General features: G+C 38.0%; 1 protein-coding gene across 2 annotated transcripts; it reads left to right on the top strand.

Moving 5' to 3' along the window:
* Positions 1 to 395: 395 nt before the first annotated feature.
* LOC130459536 (40S ribosomal protein S10-3-like) lies at positions 396 to 3,866 on the top strand. Of its 2 annotated transcripts, none has more exons than XM_056826980.1 (5): positions 396 to 858; positions 1,299 to 1,347; positions 2,140 to 2,413; positions 2,610 to 2,739; positions 3,508 to 3,866. In XM_056826980.1, exons 2-5 carry the CDS (start codon positions 1,302 to 1,304, stop codon positions 3,586 to 3,588), a joined length of 531 nt encoding a protein of 176 aa, XP_056682958.1. In that variant the 5' UTR covers positions 396 to 858; positions 1,299 to 1,301; the 3' UTR covers positions 3,589 to 3,866. The 2 variants fall into 2 exon arrangements, with proteins under 2 accessions (XP_056682958.1, XP_056682957.1); XM_056826979.1 differs by lacking the exon at positions 396 to 858 and adding an exon at positions 955 to 1,218.
* The last annotated feature ends 8,264 nt before the right edge of the window (positions 3,867 to 12,130 follow it).

Genomic DNA, 12,130 nt, shown 5'->3' with positions numbered 1-12,130 from the left:
AGGCTAATGCCTTCTCCTAAGAAGAAAATTAATACAGTGGGAGTGCTTCAAAATTATTCCAAAAAATCGTGAATTACGATTGCAGATGAAATTGATCTTGGTACCCACAACATGAAACCCGAAGGATAATGAACTAGTGATGTTAACGTGATTCAATCTGAACATGGTACAACCAAAGAGACTATACCAACTATAGTACGAAGTAGTTCGTGAGTTTAAAAATGTTTGGATCATATATGTCAATTCTCTAAATGAGCAACTGACACTAGTAGAAAAAACCCCTGTTGCAGCCCCCTTGTTGCAGCGTACATGTATAAATACGCTTCAACAACCAGTCGGTCAACGCGGGTCAAACCCTTTAAAGGGTTATCGCAGCGTACATTTTAGTTGTTCGCAGCAAATGTGTTTGTTGCAGCGTACAAAATAAAAGCCCGCAGCAACAACCCGACTTTATTGCAGCATACATGTTATTGCCCGCTGCAACAAGTCCGCGTTTCAAAATTTTTTACTTTCCTAGGTTGCAACAAACCGCGCTCAAACGTACGTTGTTCCTTTTCTGCTAGCTCCAAGCTTTTTCCCTTAAACAAATATCCAAGCAAGCCGTCGAACTCAGCCGTCGAACTCAGCCCTGCGTCGCCGTCGAACTCAGCCCTGCGTCGCCGTCGAACCCAAGCGTTGCTCAGCCCTGCGTCGCTGTCTTCGCCGGTGTGTGGTGTTCTCGCCTCATCTCCCCCATCCCGTTCAATTCTCGCGCGGCCTGTCACTGAAAGATATATTCTTGGTCGGCCGGGGGTTCAGCATCTCCCCGTCGCGTCGTGGTTCCGGTGGTTGCTCGGCGTCGTGGTTCCGGTGGTTTCGGTATGGTGTGTTCAATTTTTATTTTCGTTTTTTATTTTCGTTTTCAGATTAGGGTTCAATTTTAGTTTTTGATTTTCGTTTTGATTATTGTTTTTGATTTTCGTTTTTGATTTTCGTTTTGATTTTCGTTTTGATTTTCGTTTTTGATTTTCGTTTTGATTTTCGTTTTTATTTTGATTTTTTTGGCTGTTTTTCAATTATTAAACGATTAAACGGGGTCTTTTAAAATCTACGAAAGAACAAAACTAGGGTTTCTCTGCGATTTAAGCTTTATTTCAAGGTTTATTGCGGCATTCCCTTTGCAAGTTTCACCATTTGATCGATTCCCACAGATCCCTTCTTCGTATTTCCGTCAACATGGTATTTTCCATTTCTCATTCTTCAATTTCCTTTTAATTTGTGTGTGAAATTTCATAATAATTTTGGGTATTGTTGAACAGATCATGACTGAGCAGAACCGCCGTGAGATCAGCAAGTACCTCTTCCAAGGTCATCTCTCTCTTTCTTGATCTAAATTATGGGTTTCCTTTTTGTGTTTGGTGCAATTTTATATGAACAGACTTCCATTTCCCACTTAAATTTAATTTATTTTTATTAGTGAATAATTGATTAGATTATGGCAATATGATATGAATTTCTGGGTTTTTTCAATGTGGTTGGTTTTAAATTTATATTACGGAGTATTTCATTTTGACAGTTGAAATGTGTTATCTTTCATTTATCCCAAATTTCAATATTGGATTGGGATACTGGGGTATTTAAGGAAGTGGTAACTCTGGGATATATTTACATGTCTGAGTGATAGGTGGAAGTGTGGAACAGTAACTTTTAGCACCAATTTGGTTTAGGCTTTGTCTTTCGTGGTCACAGATAGCCAGAGGTATGATTTGTGAACAACATATCTTAATTAAGAATTGCTTCCCAAGGTGATTAGATTTTACTATCATATAAATGTACGGAGTACAAACCAATGTTCTATTAGCTGCACTAGGTTGAAATCGTTGAATTGTTAATGTTGAATGTGGCTGCACCGCGTTACTGTTGTGACTTGACGGTGATACGGCTTGTGCTACTCCATTATTTGTATCTCATAATCGCATTGAGTTTTGTATGTTATTTGTTTGTAGATTTCCTTTTTAAATTAGCTTTTGTCAGTTATAGACTCATAGTTAATCTTTTGGAGTTCTTTAATCAGAACCATAAGAGATTTTTCTGTTATCAAAGTGATTCAGAAATGCAAGCTTTCTGTACTGATTTAGAACTGGAATGAATTTTGAACAGAGGGAGTTTGCTTTGCAAAGAAAGATTATAACTTGGCAAAGCACCCTGACATTGATGTCCCGAATCTGCAAGTGATCAAGCTGATGCAAAGCTTTAAGTCCAAGGAGTATGTGAGGGAGACCTTTGCTTGGATGCACTACTACTGGTTCTTGACCAACGAGGGTATTGAATTCCTTCGTACTTACCTCAACCTTCCCTCAGAGATTGTCCCTGCTACCTTAAAGAAGCAGATGAAGCCTGCTGGCAGGCCAATGGGCGGCGCACCTGGCCCACGGTAATGGCTTGCTCTTTTTTTTTATAGTCAAAATGGTTAAGGTTGTCATAATTGTGATTTCCCTTCTGATGGTAAACACAAGTTTAATACGGAGTACAAACTTATCTTATTAGTGGCGCTCTGCTGATATTGTTGTTTTTTCAAATTGGATGTCAGCTTTCTAACTTGGTTGTTATGTTGTTGAATTTTTTACCAGTGGGGGATCGCGATTTGAAGGAGACAGGCCTAGATTTGGTGATAGGGATGGCTACCGTTCTGGACCTCGTGGTGAAGGTGATTCCGGTGACAAGGGCGGTGCTCCTGCTGATTACAGACCATCATTTGGGGTAAGTGTGAAACGTTGATAGTGCTAATTGAGTTTCTTGGGTAGCTTCTGTTTTTTAATAGTCCTAATTGCACTTGGATAGTACTCCGTATTAACTATTAAGACCCTAATATTTATTTTCTTTGATGATCTGAATTTTTATTACAATGTTGTTACGTTGCATTCCGGTGATTCAGTGAAGCGAGCTATACCTAGTTATCTACTGAATGATATGCTGTACTACCTTCTGTAACTTAAAACGATGGAACTGATCACATTTGTGAAGAAGATATATGCAATAGAGTGGAATCCTACGTGTCATGTGTTTGTTGCCATTACTTTGGCGTTGTTGAATATCAGTGATGTGTAGAATTTGGATATAAATAATTCTACAATATTCTATGAACCTATTCAAGGGTTATGGATATGAGATTGGATCCTAGGCCCAGTTCAGCTGCTGAGATAGCTTTGTCCAGAATACCGGTACTTAGAAGACTTAGTTGATAATTCTATTTGGATCTGAATTTCCTCTATATAGTAGCATAGTGTTTGCGTGAAAGGTAAATTAATCTGTATGAATACAATGCTATATATTTCCCTTGTCACCTCCTGAAGGATGTGTAAACATGTGGATCATGGATAGAACCAGTATTAGATGGCTGATTTTATATTGCCTAAAACAGGGCTTACTCTTTGTCTGTGGTCGTATAAGGTGTGAGTTTGTGATTGTCTCCCCTCTCCCCATTGTACCAGATTCGTGTTTGATGATACATATTTTATTATTTCACAGGGTTCTTCTAGTGGTAGGTCAGGCTTTGGTCGTGGAGCTGGAAGCTTTGGTGCTGGACCAACAAGTTCAAATCTTTCTTGAAACCATAAACTTCTATGAATAGGACTATTCCAATTTTGAATGTCATGACTGTTTTTGATTGAGTTGAAGAGAAATACAATACAATGTTTTGCAAGAGGCTTCCTTAGACTAACTACATGTACTTTGACTTCTTTAATTTAGTTTTTTTTTCCCTTTGGTTGGTAGATGATGTGAATACTCAAGTGATCATCTGCTTGGCCACCATTTTCAGATTTTGTTTATTGATACCTTTTGCTTCATGGAAAAGTTTACATGTTAGGCTTTGCCATTATCTCCTATTTGTTCCTTGTCTGGTGTGCTGCTAGTACAAACGTGCCCATCTGCCTTAAGCTTCTGTGGCATTTCGGCTCTGTCTGGTGTGCTGCTAGTACAAACGTGCCCATCTATATTTGGTGCAAGGCACTCTAGGTATCCCTAAACAAAATTAGAATTTTCCCGCCAAAAGTGCTTTGTTGCAGCGTACATATATGTTGTACGCTGCAACAAGGGAAAAAAATTTCGCAAAAATTCAGACTTGTTGCAGCGTACAAATAAATGTACGCTGCAAAAAGTTGGGTCTGTTGCAGCGGGCTTTTATATGTACGCTGCAACAAGTCCAAAATTTTGCCAATTTTTTGGCACTTGTTGCAGCGTACATCTAAAAGCCCGCTGCAACAAATCACTTTTTGCAGCGAACATGTACGCTGCAACAAGTTCAGACTTGTTGCAGGCCCCCCAGTTGCAGCATACGATGTACGCTGCAACAGGGGTCTAAAAGCCCGCTGCAATAAGGGTTTTTTCTACTAGTGTGAACTTTAAAATAATTTTCTCATTTGATTCAACAGTCCGAAATGAGCAAGAGGGGATAAAATGATGTTTGTAGTTTAATTATCAATTAAACTAGACAACACTGAGGCACACCTTCATTCAAAATGAGCAAAAATTGAACAAAATAAGAAAAATATAAATCTTTATAATCATATACATCTAAAATAACTTTGAATTTTTTTTTTTTTTTTTGGCAAATAAAGTTATTTTATTACCAAAAGGAGAGGGCTAGTAAAAGAACTAGCACAGTGTTAGGCACAAGCCACCAGAACACCAAGAACAACAAGCACAAAGCTAAACACTAGCAATAAAGGACACCTCTAACACAAACTCAGCATAGCAGCTTCTGACTGTCAGTGGCCCTACAAGCCACCCTAAACTGGATATCATGCACTAAATCAGCAGGGCTTCTGCATTTTTGGTTAAACACCATCTCATTTCTCTGAAGCCAAATGCCATAAACACTTTCAGAGAAGAACATCAGCAGCAATTTATATCTATCACCAGTTCTTTTAGTAGCTTTCAATATCCAAGCAAGTTCCTGATCAAATGGAGCAGGATTTCTGTGAAACTGCAACTGTTGAAGGATCTTTCCCCACACAGCAGCAGAATATGAGCACTCAAAAAATAGGTGACCAGTAGATTCAGGCATGGTTGAGCAAAGTGGACAACTGTTAGCAGTGACAATCTTCCAAGCTAGCAGCCTATCTCTGGTGGGAAGTCTGTTCCACAGTGCAAGCCAAGTGATAAACACACTCTTAGGGGAAGCTTTATTATTACAGACCACTCTTTTCCAGGGAACTTTGTCATGAACACCAAGGAGATGTTTATACATCAATTTAATGGAGAATTTCCCTTTCTGCACAACAGCATCCCATCCACCAACATCATCAATCAGAGTGTGAGAATCCAGAATCTTCCTCAGTGACCAAGAGATTGTAGCTGGCCATTGAGTGGAAAGAGGCCTGTTTTTAATGTAATAGGTGTGAACCCATCTGCTCCACAATCTGTCTTTTTTGTGAGTTAGAGCCCAAAGCAGCTTAGACACAGCAGCTTTATTCCATAACCCCATTTCCTTAAGGTTCCACCCACCAGCACTTCTAGGAAGACAAAGAGAGTGCCATGCCACCATGGATCTTTTGGAAGGATCAGTAAGGCCAGTCCAAAGGAAAATCCTACAGAAGCTCTGGATTTCCTTTAACACTTTCTTAGGTTAAATAAAGATTTGACACCAGAAAGCTTGCAAACTAAGCAAGATTGCTTGAACCAACTGAAGTCTACCAGCATAAGAGAGATGCCTAGCTGTCCAAGACTTAGCTCTAGCCACCACCTTGTCAATCAAAGTTCTGCATTGGTTATAAACCAGTTTTTTAGTAGAGAGTGGAACACCAAGATACCTAAAGGGAAATTGCCCCTCTGGAATATGAACTGCATCAAGAATAGCAGCTTTGGTAGCAGCAGAAACCCCACCAATGTAAATGTTACTCTTGTCCAAATTAGCTTCAAGACCTGAAGCTCTTGAAAAATTATTGAAAGCAGCAAAAAGCATCTCAACTGACAGAGTATCAGCTCTTGAGAACATAAGAAGATCATCAGCAAACATCAAGTGTGTGAGGGCCAACTTCTCACACTTAGGGTGGAAATTGAAATCTGGCAAATTCTGCAGCTGTTGTAAGTGTCTTGTAAGATATTCCATACCAATAGCAAAGAGAAATGGAGACATTGGATCACCCTGTCTCAAACCCTTCTTTGCTCTGAAGGGTTGTGATGGCTTCCCATTGATCAAAATGCTATAAGAAACAGTAGAGATACAGGTGAAAACCCACCTCACAAAGCACACAGGAAACCCAAGTTCCACCATAACACTTTTCAGATAAGACCACTCAATGGAATCATAAGCTTTCTTCAAATCCACCTTTATGAGACACCTTGGAGAGATGTGAGTTCTGGTATAACCTTTGATCAGCTCAGTTGCTAGGAGAATATTATCAAAGATTTGCCTGCCAGGAATAAAGCCAGATTGAGCTTCATTCACAACATCACCAATAACACTCTGCATCCTGGTTGTGAGAATCTTTGCCACTAGCTTATAGATAACAGTACAACAAGCTATAGGCCTAAAATCCTTAACCTTAGAAGGGTTAGGAACCTTAGGGACAAGAGTAATGGAAGTACAGTTGAATTGAGGCAGCATAGTGTTAGTTCTGAAAACTTCAAGTACAGCTTTATACACATCAGCCTTAATAACATGCCAAGTTCTTTTAAAGAAAACAGCATTGAACCCATCAAGGCCAGGGGCTTTGTCATCACCAATCCCTTTAAGAGCTTGGTCAATTTCTAAAGTGGTTACCTCTCTGGATAGCCATTGTTTAGCAGGAATACTGAGAGTACTACCACTTCTCAAAGTAGGAATGTGAACTGCAGGCAAGGACTGAGCAGCTGACCCAAGCAATTTTTTATAAAAACCAACAATTTCACCCTGAATAGCATCAGCTTCAACCAATTTGTTTCCACAATCATCAAACAGAACTGTAATCCTGTTTTGCCTATTCCTTTCCTTGATAGAAGAGAAGAAGAAATGGTGATTAGAGTCCCCCACTTGGAGCCATTGAATTCTTGATTTTTGCCTCAAAGCAATTTCATCCACCCTAAGCCATTTCCTCAAATTATCAGTGAAAGTTCTCTCTTGTTCAAACAACTCAGGAGAAGGAGTAGTTTGAAGAGAGGTTTGAACTATCTCTAGCTGAGATCTAGCCATTTCAATTCTCTCTTTGATGCCAGCAAACTCTTCAGAATGCAGAGCTTTCAACTTGTGCTTCACAAGGTTCAAATTAGACCACAAACTAAACATAGCAGAACCTGTTTTCCCTCTGGTACCCCAACTATTCTCTATCAGAGAAGCAAACTTACTATGATCTGCAAGGTAATTCAGGAATCTAAAAGGTTTGCCTCCCTCCATTTTATCAGGTAAACAGTTCACCAAGAGTGGAGAGTGGTCAGAAATGGAAGAGTTGAGATATTGAACAGGAACACCACTAAACTTATGGATCCAACCAGCATTACCAAGCCCCCAATCAATTCTACTAGCTGTTTTCCCATCACCAGAACCTTTATGCCATGAGAAATAGTGACCCACACTTTGTAGGGGACAAAGACCAGCAGTCAAAATGAACTCATTAAAATCTTTGGTTTCAGCAATAGAAACCTGAGAGCCATTAATCCTATCAGTGTCAGACAAGAGGGAATTAAAGTCACCAGATAAGAGCCAAGGGTGAGAACCAACACTAGGGAGAATAAGCACAAGGGAGTGCCAAAGATCCTTCCTAGTTTCAATGGTATGCAAACCATAGACTGCTGTAAAGAAAAAAGAAATATCACCAGTTCTATCCCTAATCACACAGTGCAAAAACTGCTCATGAGTATGCAGAATTGACAGATCAACTTCTGATTGTTGCCAACCCAACCAGATCCTGCCTCTAGGATTCAAGCTATAATTGTTCTCCCAACTCCAGTGTCTACCAAGTTTAGAAGACAACCTAGGAAATTTAGCTATTTTTACTCTAGTTTCTAATAAAGCAATGATATTAACATTGTTAACTTGCAACAGATGCTTTACCTCAGAAGCTTTAACAGGATCATTAAAGCCTCTCACATTCCAAGTACATAAGTTAACCTTCTTCATGAGGTTCATGTGAGGTATTCTGCACAATCACACCATCACTATCCATTTCTCCAGATATCTCCTTGAATCCCAAATCACCAGAAAGCACAGTGAAAGGATTACTAGGGCTCAAATTCCTCATCCTGCTAGGTCCCCTAGTTCTCCTTGTTACAATGTTCCAATCTTGACCACTAGTTTGAACTACAGGTGGATCATGATGGGGAGTAAGGATCCCCCCTGTCTGTTGCTGTGGGGCTGAAACATGCTGCTGAGTTGGCTTAGCCACCCAAATCTTCTTTACAGCTGGTTTAGGAGCTACATTAGAGGGCTTGGTACAATCATGGCCTGCTGTATTGCACTTTTTACAATAGAGGGGTTTCCAATCATACACTACAGCCTGTTTGAACACAACTCCCCTAGCATCTTCAATCCAAACATGGTCTGGTAACACAGTAGTAATATCCATCTCAATCAAAACCCTGGCAAATGAAACTCTCTCCTGCTTTGTTGTACACTCATCAGCACACAAGGGAACCCCCAACAAACTACTGATCCTACTGAGAGAATCACTCCCCCAGCAATGCAAAGGCAAATTAGGAAATTTAACCCACAAGGGAATCACTTTGAGAACCTCCTCATAGAAGTTGAAATCTGCTGCCCATGGCTTAATGATCACTGGCTTACCATAAAAGGTGTAAGGACCCCCTGCAACAATGCGATTCTTATCCTCAATGCACTCAAATCTAATGATAAAGTACCCTTCATCATGAAAAAACACTTGAGGAGTAGAAACTTCACTCCACACAGCAGCCATAAATCTCCTTACAGAGGCCAAAGTTGGTGATTCTCCTACAACATACATAACTAAAGAGGCTTGCCATTTATCAGCCATAGTGGCAAGCTCAGATTGCTGCAGTTGTGCTACTTTTTTCCCATCTTTAACCAAAGGTGTCACAAATTCCAGGGGAGCTCCTTTGGAAGCAAGCTTAGCCCCAGCAAATAGATTCACCCATGGTTCCTTAACAGTTCCCCCCTCCTTAGGAACCTGTGTCGAACCACTAGGAGAAGCTTGATGCTTCAATGGTTGACCAATAACACCCACATGACCAGAGTTTCGAAAAACAGAGTCCGTACTACACTGAGGAATCAAATTCCCCTCCCCAGTGAGCCCCAACGATTGATTCAAAGCAATAATGGTGTCATGAAGAGCTTTAGGAATCATACCAGCCGAGGAGTGCACTAGATTGGAGTAAACAAGTTCTTCATTCTCAGAGTTCGTCGCGCTATTTGCAGCAGCTGGGTTCGATTTTTGGCCCCCTTCTGGAACCAAAAGAGACTCATTTCTAGGGTTAGACTGAGCGGAAACATCCTCCGAAGCCATTGGTGAAGTTACAATCAAGCTAGCCTCCTTCTTCTTCGCCATTGGTGAAGGTGGCGCACGTTAGTAAACACCCTTAACGTACACCCTCTCAGCTTGGGGGAGAAGAAAGCTTCCAAAACTACAATAGATTAAATAACTTTGAATTTACTATCCAATTCGAGTTAAACATAATTATTCAAATATACTACAAAAATCAATCACAACACCTACTCAATTGAAAATGCAATTCGACCTAAGTTAACATAGTATCTACAATTCGAAGAAAACAATTAGAGGGAGAAAGATCAATTGAACGAATAACAATAAATCATAAAATGAACAATAAATCTCAACAAAACTCAAATTATAACCCTAAAATCTACATAAATCAGCAACTATTCACTCACCAATTGCAACAAGGAGGCGACGCGTAGATGGTGGCAGCATGTAAAAGGTGGCGGCGCGGTGGTCGCAAGCTCGCAGCAGGCGGGAGACAACCTACTCAATTGCAACAAATTTCAACAGGAACCACAACCCTTAAATTTAATAAAACCCTAAAATTTAATAAAACACTAAAAATAACTCACAATAAGAGAAGGCGTAGAGATGGAAGCGTGGAGATGGTGGCGGCGCGGTGGTTGCAACAAGTGAGAAAGACGGTGGTGGTGAGGAGAAATCACAAAGGAGCTTCTGGGAGGGAACTCGTGAGGAGAGAGAAAATGGAGCACCATAAGCCAGGAGAGAGAAAATAATCGTTCTTTTGTTTGATGATGATGTCGATTTTTTATTTACAATAATGCCATTACTGAAACGCGATATGAGTCGTTAGATCTGATCTTAGCAAACGCATGAGATCGCTTCTCATTCTTCTCATTTTAAGCTCCCTTCTCATTTGAGTGTAAATCTATATATATATATATATATGTATATATATATATATATATATATATATATATATATATATATATATATATATATATATATATATTTTGGAAGGTTGTGGCTCATTTGTTTGAATTGTGTTCTATACATATGTTACCTAATACAGGTGAACCTTAGAGAGCATAAGAGACTTTAAGGGTAACATAAAATCTGAGAAAGACATACTTTTTCCGTTTCGGAAATATCGCACCATTTGTTTTTTACACTATTCACACTATGACTTTGGCCATTTTTTGTGATTCGTACGTAAGAAAATTTTATTCATGGGGTTCATGTTAGATCCGTATCGATATATATTTTCTAATATTAATTTTTTGGTGCACACAATTTGAGATATTAAGAGATAAAGTAATGGTTAGATGAGTAAAAGTCAACCATGATGCGATATTTCCGGAACGAAGGAAGTATAAGGTTTGAAATTTAATTCAATGGAGTAGTAGTACGTACACCCTCCCCATTCCATATTATTACTCATTTTTTTCATTATGTGCAGTCACTAAGACACTATTTTGACCATTAATGGTTTTCGTTTTGCAATAGTAAAAATTATAAAAATTTAATATTTAGAAAATTTACATTGAAATGAACCCAATGATATCCCTCAAGTTACTATTTTTCTGTTATTTTATACTATTAATTACGGTTAAAATTTTAAAACTTTGATCATATGAATATATTACATTATACTAAAACAGATATCAGGAATGGCACATGTCACTTCCCGGTGTAATATTTTCCCGTCAAAAGTCATTTCCTAAAAAAAAAATATATCTCATTGATTTTCTTTCCTTTTGTATAAACAATTTATGTATTAGAAAAAAATAGGATTATAGTATATGTCAGTATTAGAAGATTTCGGTAATATTTTTGTCAAATAGTCATATCAATAATAGAAAATATTTTTATTCAAGATAGGTAAAATTAACACATTAAGCCTATTGAATATTTTGGTAAATTTATCATATTAAACATACAAAATATATAATACGTATTAGGATAGTTTCATAATAAATTTTAAAAATAATACGTATTAGGGAGGAAATTGCATATTAGATTGTTAAATGAATATGTTCATGATTTATTAACTATGCAATAACTTTAAGGGATAAATATTTCAGTTAAACATTTTATATATAAAAAAAAGATCGAATAATAATTTTTGGATATACGTGCATGCACGAGACTTAATCTAGTAGTAAAAATGAGAAACATTATGAAAAAGAGAAAGTATTTTTAATGGAGTTGTAGAATTAACTCTGCTAGTTTACATTATGGCTCTTTTAAGGAAACAATTTACAACCAAAAAACATAACCGTTCACTTATAAGAAAAGTTAGTGAGAAAACGAAAATATAACTTAGAAGTGGAAGTAAGAGGACTGATGGGAGAAGAAAGGAAATCTGGCCTTCTATCTTTCCAAAAGAAAATGTTTTCCCCTTGGAAAAGTTTTATTATTGGGAAATTTCTTTTACATCTCTTATCAAAACAAACAGAAGAAAATACAAAAATCATTTTAAGGGAAAGTATTTTTCGCCAAAAAGAAGGTATCCTAACCCTTTTGTCTAAAATTCTTTTCCCCACCAAATCTTTGAACCTGTAAACAACAATAAAGAATACTTCTCATAACGTAATGTAAAATTTTTCACTATCATTTTCTCATATACAATAAAGTGGAGAGATACATCATAAATAATTGTTGTACAAATTACAATATTAGATACATTTTGAATGTTCAAATTACACATCAAAAGAAAAAATAATAAAAAAAAATAA

This window comes from Spinacia oleracea, chromosome 4 (assembly GCF_020520425.1).
Source record: "Spinacia oleracea cultivar Varoflay chromosome 4, BTI_SOV_V1, whole genome shotgun sequence".
NCBI classification, from domain to species: Eukaryota; Viridiplantae; Streptophyta; class Magnoliopsida; order Caryophyllales; family Amaranthaceae; genus Spinacia; species Spinacia oleracea.
This window is presented reverse-complemented; position numbering and strand designations above follow the sequence as displayed.

Coding starts and splice junctions, on each gene's coding strand:
- LOC130459536 (XM_056826979.1), top strand. Junction 1,348..2,139: donor CAGCAAGTACCTCTTCCAAG/GTCATCTCTCTC, acceptor AATTTTGAACAG/AGGGAGTTTGCTTTGCAAAG. Junction 2,414..2,609: donor GGCGGCGCACCTGGCCCACG/GTAATGGCTTGC, acceptor ATTTTTTACCAG/TGGGGGATCGCGATTTGAAG.